The sequence below is a fragment of the Crinia signifera genome, chromosome 1 (assembly GCF_055691185.1).
Source record: "Crinia signifera chromosome 1, ASM5569118v1, whole genome shotgun sequence".
NCBI lineage: Eukaryota > Metazoa > Chordata > Amphibia > Anura > Myobatrachidae > Crinia > Crinia signifera.
Genome location: NC_139217.1, coordinates 464,550,946 through 464,576,162, shown reverse-complemented (window position 1 = coordinate 464,576,162; position 25,217 = coordinate 464,550,946). Strand labels below are relative to the sequence as shown.

The window sequence follows — 25,217 nt, the reverse complement described above, 5'->3', positions numbered from 1 at the left end:
GAACCAGCAAGGGCATGATTACAGTCTAAGTCATACATTGGAACTAACAAGGGCTGTAGCGATTCCTCTTCTTCGGATTCTGGGTACCCCCCCTCTGCAACATTGTAACCTACTAATACTTTTGCCTCGGGCACAATGGGGCAGGGACCACTTTCCACCTCCCCCTCTTGCCCAAGGAACAGGGGCCAAACAGCAGGCCAATATAGGGGCTCTGGCCCTGGCACTTCCACCACCCCGTCATGTCCTTCCTCCCCCAAACCCAAACTAGGGGCATGGCAAATTTCAGTCCAGCATTTGGTCTCAATGTCCAGGGCTGAGGAGGGACCCTCCATCACAAACAATTCCGCTGGTGGCTGCAGGACAGGCTGTGTCAGCTCTGTCCCCTTAAAAGCCAGACGCTCACCTGCAGCTACTTCTGCGCACACCTCCTTCTCCGCGATAGCCTCCTTCCCCAGCTGAGTATGCTGGGCAGCCCGAAACACGACGTCATCTGTGACTGGTGGGCTGGTGGCCTGGATGTTGTCGGATACTCCTCTAACCACGGCGATCTCTTCTTGGACGCAGTCCTCATAGATCCCCTGGCAGCAGGATAATAGCTCTGCATCTCCCACCTCAGCAAAAGGGAAGCAGTAGTGCAGCTCCTCCTGAATAACCTCCTTCACTTTGGGGATAACCTCCCCCTGCAGAGAACACTGAGCAGCTTCCTCCCTAGGATGGGGGAGAAGCAATTGCAAACGGTGCCTTTCATCACGCCCCCTGCGACACTGATCTTGCCATGCTGGGGTATCCAGGAGCCCCCGATCAATCGCCTCTTCCTCTGCCACCACGAAGCACTCCTCCAGACACTGCAATTGTTCCCACACACTCAACTGGGCACCGAAATGGAGGATCCAGGCTCGATAATCAGCAAATGCATTTGTAGGATCTCCCTGATCGTGAAGGATCTGCTGAAGGATTTCCCCGCGAGTGCAGGATTGGATGGGTATACCTCGCAGCTGACCTTCTGCTATCAGCTCCTCCATACTCATTTCTTCAAGGGCAGTTAGGGGCCCCCCTGACAACGACCCTTCTCTTGCGGTAACAATTAATTCTGTGGCAGACCCCTCGGTTGTCTGCCCAGATTGCAGTAGCCCCCTTCTAGACCTTTCCTCTGGTTCTATCTGGGGCATCAATTTATTCTGGACTTGTCCTTCAGCCTCAGAATATTGTCCTCTTTGTAGCATCTGGGTAACTGTAGCAATCACTTCCTCTGTAAATTCTACAAACTCTGGCTCTCCTAGCAGATTCCAAGAAGTGGCCTCACCTTTACAGTGCAGGAATGCATCCCCCAGGTAACACACTTTGTCCTGTATGCTGGATACTCTCCACCCGCTGACCATCTGCTGAGCGTCTTCCCAGTACTTCCAGATATACTGCATTTTCCTGACAATAAATAACAGATCCGGCTTCCCAGCCTGCCGATACACTGAAGAACCTCCATCCCTGAGCTCCTCTGCTACAGGGGTCTTGAGGCATCGATTTTCTTTCCTTGGAAACATTTTCCCTTTCACAGGAATGACACCTGCTCACTTGCTGAACATCACCTTATTGCATTTTCCGTTTCCTTACATATGGTCTGATCCTCTGTTCTCTGTGCTTTCTGTGCTCGATGGTTGGTGTCTGAATGATCCCACTGTCGCTGCCGCCAAATGTGAGGGTACGAGTTCCTCAATCACTCAGACACCGAGCAGATGAAACCAAAATATGGTTTATTTTTATCACAGCACACGAAAGTAGATGAAGACAGGAAAAAGAGTCAAATGTAGCATATAAACGTTATCGGGTAGCAGTCCAATGGAAGTCCTTGTAGCAGCAGTTCCAAAGCACAAAACTATCACTTAATCCACACAGCAGTGATAGCCGAAACCTGTGTAAATCCACACAACACAGACGCTCCACACCAGAGCTTGGTAGGATGCCCCCTTCCCGGGCAAACGATGTGTTCCACAAGATCCAGTGAAGGGTAGGACCCCTGAGACCGGATTGCGACTAACATACTGAGCTGGCAGGTGTACAAGTCATTTTAAAAACTTCCAAATTCCCACGGTTCACAAACCAAAAGTGGGCTTGCAGTGGATCTTGATTGGTGGATTCAAGAGTCAGGTATCATCCCCTCCCAGCTACTGCTGCTTGCCCCCCCCTGCTGGGTCGGTTCCAGTAAGTCTGGAAGTGGCCAGGATATGCAGATGCAGTGTCAACACAAGATACAAAACAGTCTGATTACATTATGTGGTGATCACCCCCTGTGGACAACCTTCCTATTGATAGCAGGGGCATTTGATCACCCCCTGTGGTGCCTGGTTCCACAAAGTCTGCTAGAGCCCAGAGGTTTACAAAGAATTGTAAACCCCCCCTGTGGAGATGGTTCCTCTGCTATCTCTTTCCTGTGATAGCAGGAACAAAAGTATGGTAATTGGACATAACCTTTTGGTGACTTATTTCCTGGGTATTTCCTGGCAGACCATATTAGGGCAAGAGCGATCTGATCTGGAAATACACACAGATTTGGGGGATAGAAACATCTATGGAGAATAAGAGGGTACCGACGGACTAAAATAGTACATTAATTACTACACCTAATAAAATATAGTAATTACAGATTTACAGTGAATCTGATAACCTCACAGTCATTACTAACTGTCACATGTCACAGACCACCTAGCTGGTGCACAGCTGTAGTAATTACTAACTGTCACATGTCACAGATCACCTAGCTGGTGCACAGCTGTAGTCATTACTAACTGTCACATGTCCCAGATCCTCTAGCTGGTGCACAGCTGTAGTCATTATTAAATGTCACATGTCCCAGATCACCTAGCTGGTGCACAGCTGTAGTCATTACTGTCACATTCCCAACTCACCTAGCTGGTGCACAGCTGTAGTCACTACTAACTGTCACATGTCCCAAACCACCTAGCTGGTGCACAGCTGTAGTCATTACTAACTGTCACATGTCCCAGATCACCTAGCTGGTGCACCGCTGTAGTCATTACTGTCACATGTCCCAAACCACCTAGCTGGTGCCCAGCTGTAGTCATTACTAACTGTCACATGTCCCAGATCACCTAGCTGGTGCACCGCTGTAGTCATTACTGTCACATGTCCCAAACCACCTAGCTGGTGCACAGCTGTAGTCATTACTAACTGTCACATGTCCCAGACCACCTAGCTTTTGCACAGCTGTAGTCATTACTAACTGTCACATGTCCCAGATCACCTAGCTGGTGCACAACTGTAGTCATTACTAACTGTCACATGTGCCAGATCACCTAACTGGTGCACAGCTGTAGTCATTACTAACTGTGACATGTCCCAGATCACCTATCAGGTGCACAGCTGTAGTCATTACTAACTCACATGTCCCAAATCACCTAGCTGGTGCACAGCTGTAGTCATTACCAACTGTCACATGTCCCAGATCACCTAGCTAGAGCACAGCTGTAGTCATTACTAACTGTCACATGTCCCAGATCACCTAGCTGGTGCACCGCTGTAGTCATTACTGTCACATGTCCCAGATCACCTAGCTGGTGCACAGCTGTAGTCATTACCAACTGTCACATGTCCCAGATCACCTAGCTGGTGTACAGCTGTAGTCATTACTAACTGTCACCTGTCCCAGATCACCTAGCTGGTAGCTGGTGCACAGCTGTAGGCATTACTAACTGTCACATGTCCCAGATCACCTAGCTGGTGCACAGCTGTAGTCATTACTAACTGTCACATGTCCCAGATCACCTAGCTGGTGCACAGCTGTAGTCATTACTAACTGTCTCATGGCCCAGACCACCTAGCTGGTGCACAGCTGTAGTCATTACTAACTGTCACATGTCCCAGACCACCTAGCTGGTGCACAGCTGTAGTCATTACTAACTGTCACATGTCCCAGATCCTCTAGCTGGTGCACAGCTGTAGTCATTACTAACCGTCACATGTCCCAGACCACCTCCGTTTGCTTACTATTATAAGATCATCAAACTCACCTGTGACTTCTAATATCTGTAAATATGGGCATTATCCATATTATCCATGTCAACCAAAGGCCTGTCAACCAATAGTGGTCGACCTTCTTATGTCGACCCTATGACCCATACCCCAGGAGACCCCCAACCCTTCCCGGCTAGGGACCCAAAGTCTTATGATGTGATAATACTGTAACTGACATGTGACTTCTCTCTGTGTCCTTACCGTCCGCACAAGGGCGGCTCATGCACTAATCAACTCTGCTTCATTTCAGGTACTTTGAATTCTATGAAGGGCCTTTGGATTTCAACTCTACGAAATGCCTGGACCTCAGACAAGACCTCATGGCTGTGAAGGTTCTCTCTATGTAAGTGTATTACAGCTCCGGTATCCTCTGTGGTCCATCGGGGCCAATTGAAGATCATTATGGGATAGTGCCAGTCAGATCAGTTTCCAGGGACTCAGTTGAATGTAATTGTTTCCTCCGGGCGTTCCAATCAGTTTATTAACATTTCCTTGCAGGGTATTGTGGGCATGGATCTTTGGTATGGCATGGTATACTGGGACCACTGTGGTGAAAAAGGGCCTTATTCAGAGATGTGCGCAGACCCGATGTTTGTGGCACTGCACACGTACAGAATGGGACCTGCGCCGACACACGCTGTGCCACCTTTTGCCGTTAGGTGACGGAGGGCGTGTCCAAAGGTACAGCTGCTTTTTGAACTGCGCCAATTTCTGGGTCAGGCCCCACACTGTCATTTTTCTGACTAGTCCAATTGCCACGCTGTAGGCGGTGTAAGGCTTCTCAGCACCCTAGGCAAAAATTCAACCTACTGCCCCCCCCCCCAGATCCCAGCGCCCTAGGTAGCTGCCTAATGGTAGAGCCAGCCCTGTGTACATTATCCTGATGCCATCACAGAGGGCAATGTCGTCACAGCTGAGATTTAGGATCTTATTCTGGTCCATTCGCGGCAGGGCTGCGTTTGAACGGGAGCCAATGTTTTTGTTCTGTGCATGCGCATTTCTGCACCCAGGACAGCGAGCGAGGTGCCCCCCCCCCCGCCTGGGGCACTCCTGCCCATGGGGAGGGGCTGCAGCACAGTTAAAATTTCAAATAGGGGAGCCAGACCAACTGCCATTCCAAACCGACTCACTGGCAATGGGTGTGACTCCTATTTAGAATTTTTAACTGCGCCACAGCCCTTTCTCTGGAGCCGCCACTGGTTGTGCAATTGAGTCACCAATCCCTGTTACGGCCCCTAGCTTTCACTCACTTTGTGAATACGTCATGTCTTTGACCGATGTTGCAAGACTGCCACGGTACATGCACAATGAGATTAAGTGCGGTGGCAAAAACTATCACTCCGCTATGTATGACATCATCATTGTGTCATCTCTGAATCAGGAAAATAGCTCCTAACTGTCTGGCTAATCGGGACATTGCAGCCCCGGTATGGGGACTGTCCTGCGCAGAGTGGGGACATCTGGGAGGTGCCAACTTGTGTCATTCTTTACACATAAAAACCGAAATAGACATTTATTGCCATAAAGGCTGTTTACAGTGTCATATTGGTAGTACACACTTATCATCTATATATATGTCTACTGTCCGTGTGGCTCTGAAAAACTGCCATCTGTTGGCAGCAAGTGAAACTACATTTACTAGCTTTCGAAGCATTAGCTTCGTGCGGGCTTACTATAATAATAATTATTAGAATAAATCACAGTTATAGGCATTGAGGTCAGAAGTGTTTGTTCTACCGTGTTGTGAGTACACTCCTTCCCAGGCTTCTGCATTATTTCTGACAAACCAGTAACTTATTACATGTTTGATGTTCTGTAAATATGTTGCTATGGAAACGGCGTGATTCAGCCTTTACATCCAGCTTTTCTGCGTGAGCGCCTCTAGCGTGTGCGTAGTGTTTTCTCAGTTGTGGCTTGACATTGGGTTTGAGTAATGGTCCCTGTGTTTTTGTCAGGAGCGGTGTGTTGTACCGGCTGAACCTGTCTGTCTTCTTGCATATGCTTATGAGACCCGGGGCGAGCCCCGCGGATTGTGTGAATGTGTCTCAGGTGTATACGGCTCCGGATTCCACCAAGTTGCTGGAAATTGCATATGCTCAGCTGCGGAGATGGCACAGTGCGAGAAACCGCAAGATCTGTCCACAAAACGGAGTCGCGTGCAACTCTGACAGAGCATCGGACGTCATTCTCAAATCCGATGCCATCCCCCAAATTTGGGCATTTTGCATGAGAATAAAAATCACATTTCCGGGTCTTTCAATGAAGCTCATTGTATCTTGCAAGTGAATTGTTAAAGTTCTGCCCTTGAAAATAAAGTAAAGAGTTTAAAAAAAGTGTTAGACTACTTATCCATCCATCATATAGAATGATGTCCTAACGAAATCGGGTGCAGATCATAGATCTGAGACTGCAGTCAGTTTAGCTGCTGTTACATCACTGGTTCTGCCCCTTGCATGGATCCTCCCACTGGCATCACTAGGGTGGTGACAGGGAGCGGAGTGTATTATCGTACTACACCTGGGTTCTGTCACTGAGCAGAAACCAGAAGGGAAGGAAGAGCCTCAGGAGTCTTCAGGACTGGAGGGCATGTGCAATAAGGCCACACCCCTTCACACTCAAGACCACACCCTCTTATCAATGACACGCCTCAATGCGAACACACGCGCCTGTGGTGCACGCTGGGAGTTTATCTGGTGCTCTGGGTGTCACCGGAGCTTGCTGCCACCACCAGGCTCCTACGATTGGCACTTGGAACGGCTTACTGCTGTGTATGAGTGGACAGGCGGCTTCTACTTTCCTTGTTTGGTGTCGGCTGATTGCCACTGGTGCCTTACCATGGACCAGACCCTGCACAGTAGCTGGCAGAGGGTGGTGCTTGGAGTCGCTGTGCCCAATCCAGAAAAGCCAGAGATAGCTTTTGGCACAATTGTGTTGGTTGCAGGATACAGATACAGTCATCTTAGTGGCAAGATGTTTATTGCTCAAACAGTCTTCAATAAGCCACGGGGGTACTTTTCTCACCTGCCACTGGACCTAGAATATTAGGGGATTCTCTCTTATTACCTTTTACTGACTCCACCCATTGCGCATTTAGCGGGTAATGTGATGCCACCGCAGGCTCCTACAATCGGTGCCTACAGTATGTGTGGGTGGACATGCTGCTGCAGCACCTCTTAGTTGGTGTCTGCTAATTACCACTGGTGCTCACTATAGATCAGACCCCCTTGGTAGCTGGCAGAGGGTGGAGCATGGGCTCACTGCAGTACAGCTGGAGCATGGAATAACATTTTACGGAATTCTGTTGGTCGCAGGATACAGCGAATGAAGATTTCTTAAGTCCCAGTCCTGTGGCAATCCCAGAATGCTCTGCTCTATCACAGCAGCACAAGTACATTGCCCAAAGAGCCAAGATCAGCTTCTCTCATCAAACCTCCCACAAATGGGGACCAAGGGCACTGCTAAGCCAGGGTTTATATACAGATGCAACCTCTACAACTGCTTTGCCAGAGATGGGCACATGCCTATCTGTGCCGAACATATTATTGAGGTTACAACACGGCCTATTGTGTAATAAATAAATATTTAAGTAGCTAGGCCTCCAATAAAGCAATACGAGGTCTATAAAGGCTACAGAATATCCCATTACACACAGGTTCAGACCTTTATTCGGTACTCTTTACCTAGCACGGCGCCCGCGATTACAATCGCGGGCGTCGGGGGTAAAAAATCGCGGGCATCGCGGGTAAATCAAAAACGGGTGCGACGCGATGCCCGCGATGCCCGCGATTTTCCCATAGGGATCAATGTTAAAAGTCAGATTGGTCGCGATTTTAGCGTTAATTGGCTCAATGCCCGCGATTTTTACATAGGAAACAATGTTAAATGGGCCACAGAGCCCTAATAGTCCCCCTGAAGTGTGAAATGGCCCCCACAATTTTTAACGCCACCCCACGATCAACGTGAACCCGAAGCGTGGCGAGCGTAGCGAGCCCGCGAGGGGCGGCGGTACGCGTCCTCCGACCTTTTCATACCCCCACTATCCACGTCGGCGTGGAGTTGAGAATAGAATAGTGTGGCGAGCGCAGCGAGCCACCGAGCCCGAAGCGTGGCGAGCGCAGCGAGCCCCGCGAGGGGACGCGGATACCTTCACAGTTATACGCGTCCCCTCACGGGCTTCACAGGTGTCCGTGGCGACGCGGACACCTGTGAAGCCCGCGAGGGGACGCGTTTACCTGTGAAGGTATCCGCGTCCCCTCGCGGGGCTCGCTGCGCTCGCCACGCTTCGGGCTCGGTGGCTCGCTGCGCTCGCCACACTATTCTATTCTCAACTCCACGCCGACGTGGATAGTGGGGGTATGAAAAGGTCGGAGGACGCGTACCGCCGCCCCTCGCGGGCTCGCTGCGCTCGCCACGCTTCGGGTTCACGTTGATCGTGGGGTGGCGTTAAAAATTGTGGGGGCCATTTCACACTTCAGGGGGACTATTAGGGCTCTGTGGCCCATTTAACATTGATTCCTATGTAAAAATCGCGACCAATCTGACTTTTAACACTAAAATCGCGACCAATCTGATTTTTAACATTGGTCCCTATGGGAAATCGCGGCCATCGCGGGCATCGCATCGCACCCGTTTTTTAGTGCATGCGATGGTCGCGATGGTCGCGATGGGCGCCGTGCTAGGTAAAGAGTACCCTTTATTCTGTATATGAGATCTAGATTGTCTCTTGGTTGTCACCGACCAGTATAACGCTTGGTAAGAGGGACCTGTGTGGTGAATCTTACGCTGACCTGGACTTTTTCTGCCGCAGGGTCAAGGAGACAGAACTGTTTGATCGTTGGAAAAGTCTTCAGATCTGCAAGTGGGAGATAAATGTGACAGAAGCCAATATATTCAAGTAAGAGAAACGAGCATTGTACAGTGCATATGTCAGCATGTGTGGATGGTGACTCGCTACAGCATGCATGGCTGGTTTATAATGAGGCATGGAGGCGGTGGGGGGGGGGGGTCATATCTGGGATATGATTAATAATATGGAAGGTTGGAGTCTTATTGTCAATTAGCAAGGAGGGGAGTGCAGATTTGGGATGTGATTGTTAATGTGTTTCTTGAATAGGTTGGCACCATACCCACATTAGATATATCACATTCGCTTTCGATAAACCACACCCACTATTGATAGACCACATTCACATTAGATAAACCACACCCACATTAGAGAAACCACACCCACATTAGTTAATCCACACCCAAGTTTGATAAACCTCATTCTCTTTAGATAAACCACACCCACATTAGAAAAAACACACCCACATTAGATAAACCTTATTCACTTTAAATAAACCACGCCCACCTTAGATAAAACACACCCACATTAGATAAACCACATTCACTTTGGATAAACCACACCCACATTAGAAAAACCACACCCACATTAGATAAACTGTATTCACTTTAAATAAACCACGCCCACATTAGAGAAAACACACCCACATTAGATAAACCACATTCACTTTGGATAAACCACACCCACATTAGAAAAACCACACCCACATTAGATAAACCACATCCACTTTGGATAAAAAACACTCACATTAAACAAACCACACTCACTTTAGATAAACAATACCCATATTCCATAAACCACACACACATTCATTAACCCCTTCAGTGGTGTTTTTTTTTTTTTTTTGGAGCGCTCCCCTCTGGGTGAGTTTTTTAAGGGGAGCGCTCCCTTAAAAAAAAACACCACTGCCTCCCTGGGTCCGGGCAGCGCTGCTGAACTGTCAATCAACCGCTGCCCGGACCTGCGCACCCATTCCCTGTCCCTGTCCCCGGCAGCCGGCTTGTCATAAACCGGCGCCGGGGACTTCAATAGAAAACCCAGAGGGGAGGGGGGAGGAGGAAGAGGCGCGGTGGAGGGGAGGGAGCCGGTCAGCGTTAAAACAAGCTGAGTTCAGCTATGAACTCAGCAGCGCTGCCCGGCGCTAAACACTGGGAATCCCGAGAATTTTCCAGGCTTGCCAGTCTGGGCATTAAGGCATAGCCCGGAAAATTCTTGGGATTACCAGTGAAGGGGATAAACCACACACACACATTACATAAAATATACCCACACTAGATAAACCAACTTGCATTCGACAAACAGCACCCGCATTAGAGAAACCACTCCTGCAAGATTTGTGTCTTAGGCCCTTATTCTGGTTGGTGCGGTCAGAGCCGCACACGGGGCTCCGACCGCACAAACCAAGGGCCGCCCACCGGACGGATCGCCACGGCCGTCCATACACGGACGGCTGGCGATCCGCACAAAAATGGTGGAGGCTACGCCTCCACCATGGTGGGAGCTGCCCCCTGCCTTCGATGGTCGACGACCATCGAAGGCAGGCCCGCACGCCGCGGCAGCTCCCGCAAGCTCAGACCACACGGACAATCGTCCGTGTGGGAGCTTGTAAGAGGGCTGAAAGCTGACATCCGGCGACGTCAGCTTTCCGCCCCCATGTCATGGTAATGAGGGCGTCATGCCCTCATTACCATGCATACGCCCCGCGTTTTCATGGGAACGCCCATGAAACGCGGGGCGTACACATAGGGAAATGAGGGGCTGAAGCCCCTCACGCCCCTATACGCCCCCTTTGCGGCGGACGAAATCCGTCTGCGGCGAAGGGGGCTGCACATGCGCAGAATGACCTCTGCGCATGTGCAGACAAAAAACATCGGCGGTACGGCCGCACGCGGGCCGTACCGTGCCGATCAAAATAAGGGCCTTAGTTTGCTGGCAGAAAACCCAGGACCACATCCTTGTGTTTGCCCCACAGGATAAAAGTTGCAGGCCTCTGCGGGGACATAGCAGAATGTTTGTATAAGGATATGCGTGTTTGGATAAGACTTAAATGCTAGTTATTTAATCATTAATATTTATATAATTGTCCAGGAGCCTGATAGGCTCTGCACAGCTCCATATTAGCCCATGTTATGAATTTACCATGGGCTTCTATGGTGGGAACCGGCAACTCAGGCTGACCGCGAGTTCCCTCAGTGGGGTCACACTTGTGGCTCCGCAGTCCGCTGGAGTCGGGTATTGGTTTGTTTGTTTTTTGACAGGTCTACGTTGGACCCTATAGGTAAGTTTGTATGAATGTGTGTATTATGTATTAAAGTTTTATTATAACAGGTGTGTGTGTATATGTTCCCATTTATGCCCCACATGCTGTGAATTGTGGTTCTCCAAGTCCCAGCATGCCTGGGAGGCTTGCTGAGCACTGTAGTTCTACTACAGAACCCAATATCTATTTATAACACTTTCCTTTTTACATTTTTTTACACCATCATCCCCCCACCCATAGCCCGGTGGTGGGGGACAGCCCAGGCCGTGGGTCCCTTGAAGGACCCCTTTATTGGGGGCTGACCAGCCCCGGTGCTCATGCTTTGGCCGGGGGACCTTATGCAAAAAGTGTCCCCCAGCTGTGGCATGACACTGCTGTCTTTTTAAAGTCCAGTGCTGGTTTCCGAAATACGGGGGACCCCTACACCTTTTGCCCCCGTATTTTGGAAACCATGACGGCCAAGAGCCTGGAGCTGGTTATAGAAATACAAGGGAACCACATTTGATTCCCCTCCCTGTATTTCTGCGGTCACGAGCGGCTCAATGAGCCCAGGCTGGTCAGGCTCGTGGGGGAGAACCGATCCATGCGATGCTGGTGGCTTGTACGCATTTGGCTGCCGGGAAACTTAGCAGCCAAATACGAATCACTTCACCATCAGAAAATACGATTCCAGAGAATACGGCAGCTTTGTAAATTAGCCATATTCTCTGTTCGTAATTATGGCCCATCCCGGTCGTACCCGGTTGTTCACAGGATCGGCCATAATCGTCCGTCTTAGTAAATACCCCCCTCTGTCTCAGAAGATCAATATAGTATAGAATAAAAACTTCACATATAACAATAACCATTGAATAATAAAATAACATATAGGCCTAAAACATAAAAATAATAATAACAATCTCACTATAGTGTCCACAAGCGACGAGTTTCGCTGGTCGCGGCCCACTTCCTCAGGCAGGTCATTAAACCTTGTAAGACGATTACCACAATGCCATCTTGTGTTCTGTCTTAGATCCGCACTGACGCGGTGCTGCAATGCTCCGTCCTTCCTGTTCACCACCCAGAAGAACACGCCGCTGGGGACGAAGCTCCGATATGAAGTTGACACAAGTGGTATATTCCAGATCACCCCTGAGATATTCAATATATTCCCTAAGGTACCAAGGAACGCCTGTAGTGTGTCCGCTTGATAGCTGCCCGTACAAAGGACTATAATACTATATAATGATGTTATTCTCCTTTATTCCAGGACATGCCTTATTATCGCTCACAATTTAAGAAGTGCGCGGTGGTTGGCAATGGCGGAATACTGAAGGACAGCAAATGCGGGAAAGAAATAGACGGCGCAGACTTTGTCTTCAGGTAAATCAGTCCAGTGCCACGCTGGCTGCGGAGGCTAGTACGCCCATCTAGGGGCGACGTAGAGTCACGCGGAACTCAGTGGCATCTCCACCTGCAACCTGGGGGTTCCGGCATTGAAAGGATCGCCGCGGGTATCAGTGATAACTGCTGCAGTCCCCCCTACATACATTCAGGGGGATGCTGAATATTTTCGGATAACCCCGATAACCTTCATATATACAATCATAAATGGGCCCCTATACCTATAATTCTGTCTCTGTAAAAAGGGGGTGTGGCTGATGCAGATTTGTGTCATTTAACCCCGCCCCTTCATGGATTTCACTCTGGCGGAGCGGCGGCTGAATCAGGCCCATCATTCCCTAGCGCATGTTGTTTGTCCGCTGCCCGCTGACTGACCAGTAGGGGGAGGGGGGTGGGATTCAAGTGACGACCTCAGGTCTGTGAGGCAACAATACTAACCACTGTGCCACTGTTCACTCTGCCTTGTGACTTTTCTACTATCTTTTCAGATGCAACCTGCCCCCTATATCTCAGCAATATGTGGAAGATGTCGGTATAAAGACCGATGTGGTGACAATCAACCCGAGTATTATAACAGACAGGTCAGTCACGCCATGCTGCAGGATTAGCTAATCTGTAGTAACTGGACAAAGATGGAGCCATTTATGCGATATATATATATATATATATATATATAAGGAAGTACGGGATGGGAGGATATGGCGTTAATGTCACTGTCTTGTGCCGTGCGGATCACATTGTCAGCAGTCCCCTGCAGCTGGCTCCGGGAAGTCTTCTAGTGCACAATATCATACAATGAGGTCCCACTTATCCGCACAATGCAGCCTGATTGCCCCGGTGTCCCTGCAGCTACAGACATCTCTCGGCTGTAACCCTTCCCAGTCTCTCTGGGTGAACCATATATCCCTTCCTCTACCTGAGTAATACAGATGAAGGCTCACAGATGTAAAGGCCCCCATACATTAGGCCGACTTGTCCTAAGGACAAGTCAGACCCAATTCTCCTGTGAGCCGCCCGGCAGCTCCCGAAATCTGGTGAAATCGGCCCAAAATCGCATAGTGTACGGGCACCTTCAGTGTAACTAGCATATCGGGCACCATCATTAGCCAGGATGCAGGGCGGCCATCTTGTCCCGGAAAGAAAGGGGCAATTGTGACCAAGAAAGGTCACACAGTAGCGCTGATCTTAACTGGTGTTACTTTTATGTTTTAATAACTAAATTGTTATTATCCCAGTATATAACTAAAGGAACAATTTATTTTAATGTTGGAGTGTGGTTGCAAGCCTTCTTTTTAGGAGGATTGTGTACCTCCTACACTCATAAACAAAGGGAGTTATAGTGGCAATCAAATGATTGTCACTAAGAAAGCGCAACTGCACTCCAATAATACACAATATTTAATCAATCAAGATGAAAATTTATTTAAAAATACATATTATAACAATTCATGCATGAAATACAATTCATAATAAAAAACACACACACAAACAAGACATACAACATATAACATAAAGAGTCCTGTTTCTAGGCTGATTTTTAGTCTCTAGTGAGGCTTAATGAGGCTTTTTTATGGCTTTACGATATATAGAATGAGTGAGGCAAAGATCGTTATAGTTACCAGTCCCAAACTCGGCTTATTAAAGCTGTCTCCTCTGAATGATTGTGTCACCACAAAAGTCCTTTTTCTGAGTTTGCTCTCTACCTCCACTGAGGGTGAGCACTCCAGGGATTGGGTGTAGAACCAGGTGCTTTACCCAGAATTGCCGGCAGATGAATACCGCAGAGTATTGAGACTCCTCTTCAGATGGCCACGGGTACTGGAAAGATGATGGGGCTCCACATACGCGTTTCTCCGCCTTAAAACTGTGTCAGCGGCTTCCTCAGATGAATCCCCATTAACACTGACGCTATTTTTATAGCCGGCGTGTTCGCAGCCACTCGATTTCTGTTACTTCCGCGATTTGTGTTCCACGCCTCGTTATCGCCGCCTCTATATATAGACAGCGGCGGCCATATTTGCAAACATATTCAAGCCTCATTCTCAGTCCACCAATCTTAGATCCGTTGGCAGCCATTTCAACCTCGTTTTGCCTCTATGCCTCTGGATACAAGATACTGGATACAATTATGGAGGCATAAGGATTTAAATATGTATGGATACGAGGCATAGAGGCAAAACGAGGTTAAAATGGCTGCCAACGGATCTAAGATTGGTGGACTGAGAATGAGGCTTGAATATGTTTGCAAATATGGCCGCCGCTGTCTATATATAGAGGCGGCGATAACGAGGCGTGGAACACAAATCGCGGAAGTAACAGAAATCGAGTGGCTGCGAACACGCCGGCTATAAAAATAGCGTCAGTGTTAATGGGGATTCATCTGAGGAAGCCGCTGACACAGTTTTAAGGCGGAGAAACGCGTATGTGGAGCCCCATCATCTTTCCAGTACCCGTGGCCATCTGAAGAGGAGTCTCAATACTCTGCGGTATTCATCTGCCGGCAATTCTGGGTAAAGCACCTGGTTCTACACCCAATCCCTGGAGTGCTCACCCTCAGTGGAGGTAGAGAGCAAACTCAGAAAAAGGACTTTTGTGGTGACACAATCATTCAGAGGAGACAGCTTTAATAAGCCGAGTTTGGGACTGGTAACTATAACGATCTTTGCCTCACTCATTCTATATATCGTAAAGCCATAAAAAAGCCTCATTAAGCCTCACTAGAGACTAAAAATCAGCCTAGAAACAGGACTCTTTATGTTATATGTTGTATGTCTTGTTTGTGTGTGTGTTTTTTATTATGAATTGTATTTCATGCATGAATTGTTATAATATGTATTTTTAAATAAATTTTCATCTTGATTGATTAAATATTGTGTATTATTGGAGTGCAGTTGCGCTTTCTTAGTGACAATCATTTGATTGCCACTATAACTCCCTTTGTCCCGGAAAGCACTTTCCTATATATAGAGCAGCAAATTCCGTCGCACTTTACAACTGGAAACATCAGTGATAAATCAGATAAACAGTGGGGATGTTAGAGGTCATAGGGCGAGATGCACTAAGGCTTGAAAAGTGATACAATGGACAGTGATAAACCACCAACCAATCAGATCCCACCTGTCATCTTTCAAACACAGCCTGTGAAATGACAGGCAGGAGCTGATTGGCTGGTGGATTATCGCTCTAGATTTTATCACTTTTTAAGCTTAGTACATCTGGCCCCTAGAGATACGAGGGCCCTGCACACAAGCTTACATTCTATAGCAGGAACGGTGCAAGGGTGTTCGGCGCCCCCCCTGCAAACTATGAGTTTGCACCCTTCCATAATTTGCAATGGAACAGCATTATAGGGGTAATTCAGAAATGCACTGGTCTGAATCAGACCCTATATATGTAAGCTTTGATACTACTGGATGCGTTATATGTCATACAGTGTGACAGGCGCAGCTGTAGCCGGCAGGAATCAGCGGTGGGGATACAGAGCAGGGAGAGCACCTCTGCAGCCTGGCGCCTCTCTGCTTTGTATCCTTTGCTGAGCATCTAGCGCCGGTCCTGCCCAATAGGGAAATAGGCATGTGATACACAAGGGTAGGTGCTATCTATTTGGTAATAGGCCACCATATTGCAGAGGTTCTTGGTGGTCTGTATCATACGGTCACACAGCAATGTTGGTCTGGGGTCAGGAGGATGGGAAAGCGAGAGAGAAAATATATGGACTTGACTCATGTCTCGGAAAAGAGAAGTTCTCCTCCCACTGCGCAGTTATTATATCAATTAGTGGAATAGAATAAAAGAAATTAATTCAAATGAAATAATAATTATGATATAAAATTCCAAAGTAAATGTTTTTCCTGCCGTAGACCGAATAAAAATATCGATGAAGTAATACACGTAGACAAATGGAACTTATTATAATATAAACTAATGGTTTTACTACTGTCAACAGGAGGGGTCAATATGCCATTAACCAATCAGATAGGTAATTATAACCGCTGAGTCTTGTCAAACACATTGTGGGCCGCGAGACATCTGTGACCTTGCGGCATTCCCATAAGGTCCGGTATCTCAAGGGTGATGCGCCGAGATGCTGAACGCGGCTGCGTACTCAATCACATACCCAATTATATATCACATCTAGGCCAAGCTATCAAGATATTGCATTGTGAGATTATGATTACATGAAGCTGATGTTAAAGTGATTATGCGGAAAAGAGAAAGGAAACAATGGTACCTCTGCTTACTGGCACCATCATAGAAATTAGGCAAAGCCCTCCGGAACGAATACTTTTGTGAATTTCTTAATGTGATCTTGACGAACTTATAGATATTCCATCTCTCCATGACAGGTTTCAGAGACTGGACAAGTGGCGGAAACCTTTCTACGAGGTTCTGCAGCGCTATGAAAATGCTTCTATCGTCCTCCCCGCTTTCTACAATACCCGGAACACGGATGTCTCGATCCGGGTAAAGTATGTCCTCGATGACTTTGAGTCTCAGCAGTCTGTGTACTATTTCCACCCCCAGTACCTCATCAATGTCTCCCGGTTTTGGCTGATCCAGGGCGTACGCGCCAAACGCATCAGCAGCGGTCTGATCCTCGTCTCCGCTGCCCTGGAACTGTGCGACGAGGTCCACCTGTACGGCTTCTGGGGCTTCCCAATGAACCCATCAGGGGTCTTCATTACTCACCACTATTATGACAATGTCAAACCCCGACCTGGCTTCCATGCCATGCCTTCGGAGATATTCAACTTTATTCACCTGCACAGCAAGGGCATCCTGCGGGTCCATACGGGCTCCTGCTGCTAAGGAGCCGCGGCCATGCGCACAATTTGCGCGCTGAACATTTAAACTAAAATTATGCAATAATGCTTACAGCAGACTCTGTAGGATGAGGCCTCCTGGCGCGCCCGCGGTGGGTGCAAGCGCCACTGCAAAGACTTTTCTCCCCTGATGAAGTAGATCCAAACTACAAAGAAACGCGTCGCCATCAGCTCTGGTTTGATAGCCACAAATGAACAAAGCACACGAGAAGACAGCACACATTGTATCTACCAGCATCAACCATTAACCTACCACAAGACTGGAGGAGACCGGAAGGCAGCGGCCTGCCTGGCATTGATCTCACAATCACCTCAGTGCTCCTTATCAGCCATCTTGTGCATTTTCTGTTTAACCCTTTAAAACCCAACACAGGGTATAGCGCTGCATCACAGGTTATAGTGTAAACTATTTGGGTATTGCCATTCTCTGTAAGGGGTCAGTAACCACCATAATGGTACAATCCACCTTTGTGCTCTGTTCACTGTTCAGTATCACAGGGCAAATTACACAGACCTTGTGTTTAGGCCCTATTTCAGACAAGGCCAAACTGTGGCCCTCCAGCTGTTGTGAAACTACACATCCCAGCATGCCTTGCCATAGTTTTCACATTCCCTAGTAGCAAAACTGTGACAAGGCATGATGGAACTTGTAGTTTCACATCTGGAGGGCGATAGTTTGGCCATGTCTGCCCTAATTGGATAATAGCGATGACTTAAAAATACATTGAATTGAGAAACAAAAATGATAGAATCTATGTCAAAGGAGTTTATGCCATTTTATGCCTTTCCCAAAAGGAATTATCCTTCAGTCTCTCAAAAAATGATCTTCTATTTTTTTTTTGTCTTATAAATGTCTAAAAAAAAAAAAAGGGAATAAATAATATATGAGACCGTATTCTATTTGTAGATATAACTCAGGAAATATTCACACAACTTATACTGACAAACGTGATTTTTTTTTTAGTCATTTTACCTCAGAAAATTATATTTATTTAAAAAAAAGAAAAAAATATATATTCTCGAAAATCAATATCTGTGAAAATCTGAGGTAAAAGTAAATAGCCATTGTGGTTCTTACATAGTGGAACTGTGGGTGAGGCTAATATTTATTTTGGTATAATAACAAGAAATGGATGGAACAGTTATTAGTTACCGTTCTACCTGATGTGTATGTTTCGTGTCAGTGTTAAGCTGTGGACGCACGGTGCGATTTTGGCTATCGATTTTGACTATATAGGCAAAATCAAATAGAAATTTAGTCTGAATCACACAGTGTTCGGCCACATTCGCAAAAGGTTGACATGGTCGACACAATCATTTTTTCACTTGTTTGGGGACTTGTACATGCTTCTTGATCCACATGAACTCTAATAGGGAGCAGTAAAGTTTGCTACATTAATTAGAGGTCCAGGGCATCAACATTGTCTTAAATAAATGTAAAAAGTGCATGTCGACTTTTCATGTGTTGACTGTACACATGTCGACATTTTGTCAATGTTGACCAAATGCATGTCAACCTTTTGCTGTCGACATATTGACACAGTCAACCCTATTATCCACACCTGTTACTGTAATGTAATGTGTTCTGTACACAGCATCATTGACTGAAAGAACAGTCTACTCTCTGGCTCCCTCTAGTGGAATCAGAAGCAATTTAAAAATCTGTCCTGAAAGGTGAAACAGTCAACATGACTTTCGGTCGACAGGTCGCGAGGTCGACGTGGGTTTTTTCACTAATTTTTTGACCCGACATGTCCCGACAGGCGGTATTTCTTGCCCTACCATCTACTAGGGCGTGGTGGGAGAATAAAATAGTGTGCCGAAGCCATGCCCAATGCATTGCGAGCGAAGCGAGGGGCTGCGGTTCACTTCCAAACAGTAAAAAAAAAAAAAAAACCATGTCGACCTCGTGACCTGTCGACCGAAAGTCATGTTGACTTTTCCACCAGTACATTCTATATGTCGGTATTTTGACCTTGTCGGGATTTTAAATGTCGGGATTTTGACCTTGTCGGGATTTTGACCCATTTGGGATTTTGACCTTGTCGGGATTTCATACCGAATCCCTTCCAATTACAGTCAGACTGTTTCACACTGTGTAGAGCTCATCAGTGTTGGATAAGATTTTCTGCTGAGCTTGTGAGTGCGGTAGAGAAACAAGAACACGGAAAGGGATAGATGCAGGAGGTGAGGTGCATGGTAGCTAGGTGATGGCGCAATTCACATTATCACCGCCATGTCCCCAACGCGCAATGCCGGAATTTGCATCATCGTTTCACAAGGGGTGAAGTGACATCGTCGACACTGTATTACATAACTACCCGACGGGTTCCCGGGTGGCAGGATCGGATACGATACACCGTATGTGCTCTTTTTGCAAACGATATATAGTATGCAATGCCAATGACTGCCCCCGGTTCTACCAAATCCTTGTGGCAGCTATGGCGATATCCGGTGTGAAGCGCAGGGGACCGCGCATCAGATCTGATGGCCCGTTTCATGTTAATGATAGTTGTCTGCGCTCAGATGTAACGATTGCTACCTAACTGACAGGACTCAGCCGTAGTGGTGTAAAACAAGCAGTTCACATGAACAGGTGAGCTGATTCCAGAATAAATGGCCGCAATAACGTTCTCATCAATTCCCCGTCATTGGCAATCACCAATTGGTTTTCATTTCTGTAGTTGCACATTTTATGGTGTGCTCACTGTTCCCCTGAGGTGAGCAGAATGGAATTTATTGTGTTAAAGCCTAAAAATTACAGTATTTGTAAGAGTCCATTGCGCAGAGTTGCACTGAACAGTGGATTCGAGATTAGTGACTGAGTCCCCATTGACCTACAATAAGCTTTTTCCTGTAAAGCTGGCGATACATCAGGACCACCTTCATATGACATGATCATAAGCAGGGCATGGACAGTGACATCACTAAGACTGTAGCCTAACCATTCACTAGAGGACAATGACATCACTGAGACTGCAGCATAACCATTCACTAGGAGACAGTGACATTGCATAGAATGCAGCCTATCCATTCACTGGGTACCAGTGACATCACTGAGAATGCATCCTATCCAGTTACTAGTAACCAGTGACATCACTGAGAGTGAAGGCTATCCATTCACTAGTAGCCAGTGACATCACTGAAATCCAGTCTATCAAATAACCAGGAGACAGTGACGTCACTGAGAATGCATCCTATCCAGTCACTAGTAACCAGTGACATCACAGAGAATGCTGCCTATCCAGTCACTAGTAACCAGTGACATCACTGAGAGTGCAGGCTATCCATTCACTAGTAACCAGTGACATCACTGAGAGTGCATGCTATCCAATCACTCGGGACCAGTGACATCAGAGAATTAAGCCTATCCGCCGACTAAGTCTCAGCGACGACGTTCAGGCAATAAGCGATGCCGCTGGTTCCTACTACATTGATCAGAATCTGGGGTCCTAGTATATAGTGCTCTACATTTAGGGTCTCTTTCACATGTTTGTCTTTTGTTACATTTCAAATACATGAAAAAATTTTAGTAAAAAAGACTGAATCCGATGTTGCCACGGCGAGTGCCACGGCGCACGGTGCCTCATTCTTTATCTCTCAGCCGCATTTTTCAGTCTCATGAAGTCTAATTGGTCAGTTTGTGAAATCCACACATATATTCCTGGCTGTGATAGGAAATTGCATACTGGAATATTGTAAATAAATGTATAGTACATTGTATGTGTTGGGTGTGGTACATGTCTTCTGGGAAATATGCTACCTGTAAATTGTGGACCGAAAGACCTGTGTAACCCAGTGAATTTTGCAGCTGCTTTATAATGGACTACTGTATGATATAATCCCCACAGCCTAGCCCTAACCTCACCCTCCTGCAGCCTAACCCTAACCTTCCCCTCCCCGCAGCCTAACCCTGACCTTCACCTCCCCGCAGCCTAACCTTAACTTCCCCTCCCCGCAGCCTAACCTTAACCTTCCCCTCCCCGCAGCCTAACCCTAACCTTCCCCTCCCCGCAGCCTAACCTTAACCTTCCCCTCCCCGCAGCCTAACCTTAACTTCCCCTCCCTGCAGCCTAACCCTAACCTTCCCCTATCCACAGCCTAACCCTGATCTTCACCTCCCCGCAGCCTAACCTTAACTTCCCCTCCCCGCAGCCTAACCTTAACCTTCCCCTCCCCGCAGCCTAACCCTAACCTTCCCCTCCCCGCAGCCTAACCCTGACCTTCACCTCCCCGCAGCCTAACCTTAACTTCCCCTCCCCGCAGCCTAACCTTAACCTTCCCCTCCCCGCAGCCTAACCCTAACCTTACCCTCCCTGCAGCCTAACCCTAACCTTCCCCTCCCTGCAGCCTAACCCTAACCTTCCCCTCCCGCAGCCTAACCTTAACTTCCCCTCCCTGCAGCCTAACCCTGACCTTCCCCTCCCCGCATCCTAACCCTAACCTTCCCCTCCCTGCAGCCTAACCCTAACCTTCTCCTCCCCGCAGCCATCCCTGACCTCCCCCTCCTGCAGCCTAACCCTAACCTTCCCCTCCCTGCAGCTTTACCCTAACCTTCCCCTCCCTGCAGCCTAACCCTAACCTTCCCCTCCCTGCAGCCTAACCCTGACCTTCCCCTCCCCACAGCCTAACCCTAACCTTCCCCTCCCTGCAGCCTTACCCTAACCTTCCCCTCCCCACAGCCTAACCTTAACCTTCCCCTCCCCGCAGCCTAACCTTATCCTTCCCCTATCCGCAGCCTAAACCTAACCTTCCCCTCCCCGCAGCCTAACATTAACTTCCTCTCCCCGCAGCCTAACCTTATCCTTCCCCTCCCCGCAGCCTAACCTTATCCTTCCCCTATCCGCAGCCTAACCCTAACCTTCCACTCGCCGCAGCCTAACCCTAAGCTCCCCACTAGTGCCTAAACCTAACCCCCTAGTAATAGTGCATTCTGTTACTACACACTAGACAATATATTAAACTATAATAATGATATTTTAGTGCATATCATCTAGTGTGCCCCGTGGGTCATTAGCGGTGTCCTCCGTCGTGTGTACATGCAGGGCGATGGATATCGCTAGCGAGAGCGATGCTGTGGAATGCAGTATGGCCCCCACAGTGTATGATGCCGGCTCCCCTGCCGGGTCCTGTAGCTCCTGATATGTATCCCCCACAGCCCAATAGCACACTGGTGAGGGAATCGGCTTCCTGCGTCCTTATTTGCTGGAGGTTTATAGTCCTTCCTCTGAATACGTCCTTGTTTTTGTATATAGTCTGCGTGTGATTTTATGCTGGTCTGTTATTTATGTTGTGTGTTTCTTTTGTTCTCCTTTTATGCTGCTAAATGGCGTTAGTAGATTTATAATGATCATGTAACCAAATTAAGTTGTATGGTAAATTATGATAAGATATTAAATAGAATGTGCAATAATGATGCTTTTGTATGAAAACAGACAATATGCATAACGTATAATACTAATAAGCCGTGATAACGTGGAGTGAGATAATGTACCAAACAACCAGCTTCTAACTGTCATCTTGCTAAACAGTCTGTAGCATGGCAGTTAGGAGTTGTTTGGCTGGTACATTATTTCTCTATATTCTATCACTCTCAGGCTTAGGGCAGTATTCACTGAGACAAATTCTCCGTGTTTTATGGCGAGTTTGTGCTTTTCTCGCGTTGGACGGAGACTTTTGCTCTCAAAAAGCAAATCACCCTATTCAATGTGCACTTCTCGCCGTCTTTATAAGTGATTTTCACCGTGTCTCTCCGTGTAGCAATTCTCCATCTTTTCATGGAGAAGTGGAATGTGAACTATTACAATAAAAGGTTTTTTGTTTTAATTTTGGTGTCAAAAAATCAGGAATGTTATTCTGTGAAGGGGCATGCTATTTTTTTCATGTGCACATGAATATATATTTTAATCTTAAAAAAAATATATATATATTATTTTTTTTACACAGAGCAGCCAGCAGGGGGCCAAGAGTCGAGCCGCTCATTAGATATTCATATATTCACTGCACCCGATCATTACATATGCATGATCGGGAGCAGTGAATATACCCGGTCCCCTGCTGGCTCTGGGGGGGGGGCAGCTTGTGCTGCCTGGGTCCCGGGGAGCCCACCTCCCCCCCACATATGTTCTGGGGCAGGCAGGGAGACTTCAATCTCCCTGCCTGCCACCGTCCCACGGCTCCCTGCCGCGGACGCTCATCCGCTGCAGGGGTTAAGATTCGCTGCGAGGGGCAACTCGCCCCTCTGACATTGAATACGGAGAGAGCGAGTGGCAGCCAGCCCTCCGTAACACAGCGAGTGTGCCGCGAATCCTAAACAGGATTCGCTGCACACGGCGAAATTTCACATTGAATACTGCCCTTAGTACATCTACATCTTTTTGTGCATGCCCAGACGTGTTTTGCACATATGCAGATTTGCGGCAAATCTGACACTTAGAGGGTCAGGAAGGGGAGGCAGTGGAGGGGAGCAGGGGAGGGTAGCGGTAGGGATAGGCAGTCAGGCCATGGCAGGGGAGGGGAGAGGCGGGGAGGGGGAGGCAGAGCAAGCTAGGGCAGGGGAGGGAGAGGTAGGAAGTAGGGGGCAGGGGAGGGAGAGGAAAATCACAGCTGGGTGGGGGAGAGTCAGATCAGGGCAGTGTAGGCGGGGAGGGCAGAACAGAGCAGGAGATGGCATGGGAGGGTAGGAGTGGTCTAACACAGGGAATTAGTGCATTTTGGAACTTGGTAAATGGGGCATACTGTATGTCGGCTCTGGAAGGAATGAGAAATTGCTTCAGAAACTGTTTGGGGGATTGTAATTTGCACCCACAGTTCACAAATAATTATATTTAGTCTCTATGTACTAAAACAGATGCAAAGCTTTACCCTGACGTAACCATGCCAACATGTCTCAGACATCTGGTTTGTATGGGTCACTGCACTGTGTGGGTGTGCATTAATCCCAATCAAACAACTCCACAGATTACTTGTGAATCATATACTATATATATATAGCATAAAGTATGTGTGTATTTGGCTGTATGTGTCTGATATATGACATGCCATAATTACTGTACTGTAGAAGATAAGGAAATTATGGCCATGTGTGTGTGTGTGTGTGTTTGTGTGTGTGTGTGTGTATGTATGTATGTGTGTGTGTTTGCGTATGTGTGTGTGAGTGTGTGTGTGTATGTATGTGTGTGTGTTTGCGTATGTGTGTGTGTGTTTGCGTGTGTGTTTGCGTGTGTGTATGTGTGTGTGCATTGTCATTTATTATTAATATCTTACTGTAACAAGTATGACAATCATATTCCTTTCCTGCCTTGATACCGGAACAGCCATATAGTATTATATTATATCCCGTGCTCATTTCTGCTCTGTATAAAGAAACTTTTCAGCTGCCTTTAAATCACTTTTTTGTAAATACAACAATGATGTATTGTGTACTGTATGTGTCAGCATAGTAATGCCATTCTATGTCTAGTAATTATCTACATATGTGTATCCCCTACCCCGCAGCCTAATCCTAACCCTCCCACCGCAGCCAAAGCCTAACCCCCCCACCACAGCTAACCCCTAACCCCCCCACAGCCTTACCCCTAACCACCCCACAGCCTAATCCTAACCCTCCCACCACAGCCTAACCCCTAACCCCCCCACAGCCTAACCCCTAACCCCCCACCACAGCTAACCCCTAACCCCCCCACAGCCTAACCCCCCCACAGCCTAACCCCTAACCTCCCCCTCGTTGCCTAACCCCAACCCTGCCCCTTATTGCCTAACCCCCCACACAGCCTAACCCTCTCACCGCAGCCAAAGCCTAACCCCCCACACAGCCTAACCCCCCCACAGCCTAACCTCTATCCTCCCCCCAAAGCGTAGTCCAAACCTCCCCCTACAGCCT

The 25,217-nt window shown here is 47.7% G+C and overlaps 1 protein-coding gene across 1 annotated transcript; it reads left to right on the top strand.

Moving 5' to 3' along the window:
• Positions 1-1,395: 1,395 nt before the first annotated feature.
• LOC146023033 (alpha-2,8-sialyltransferase 8E-like) lies at positions 1,396-23,820 on the top strand. Its single transcript, XM_083155331.1, has 6 exons — positions 1,396-4,369; positions 8,834-8,920; positions 12,142-12,286; positions 12,379-12,491; positions 13,001-13,093; positions 16,859-23,820. The coding sequence occupies exons 1-6, from the start codon at positions 4,347-4,349 to the stop codon at positions 17,319-17,321; spliced, it is 924 nt and encodes a 307-aa protein (XP_083011457.1). The 5' UTR covers positions 1,396-4,346; the 3' UTR covers positions 17,322-23,820.
• The last annotated feature ends 1,397 nt before the right edge of the window (positions 23,821-25,217 follow it).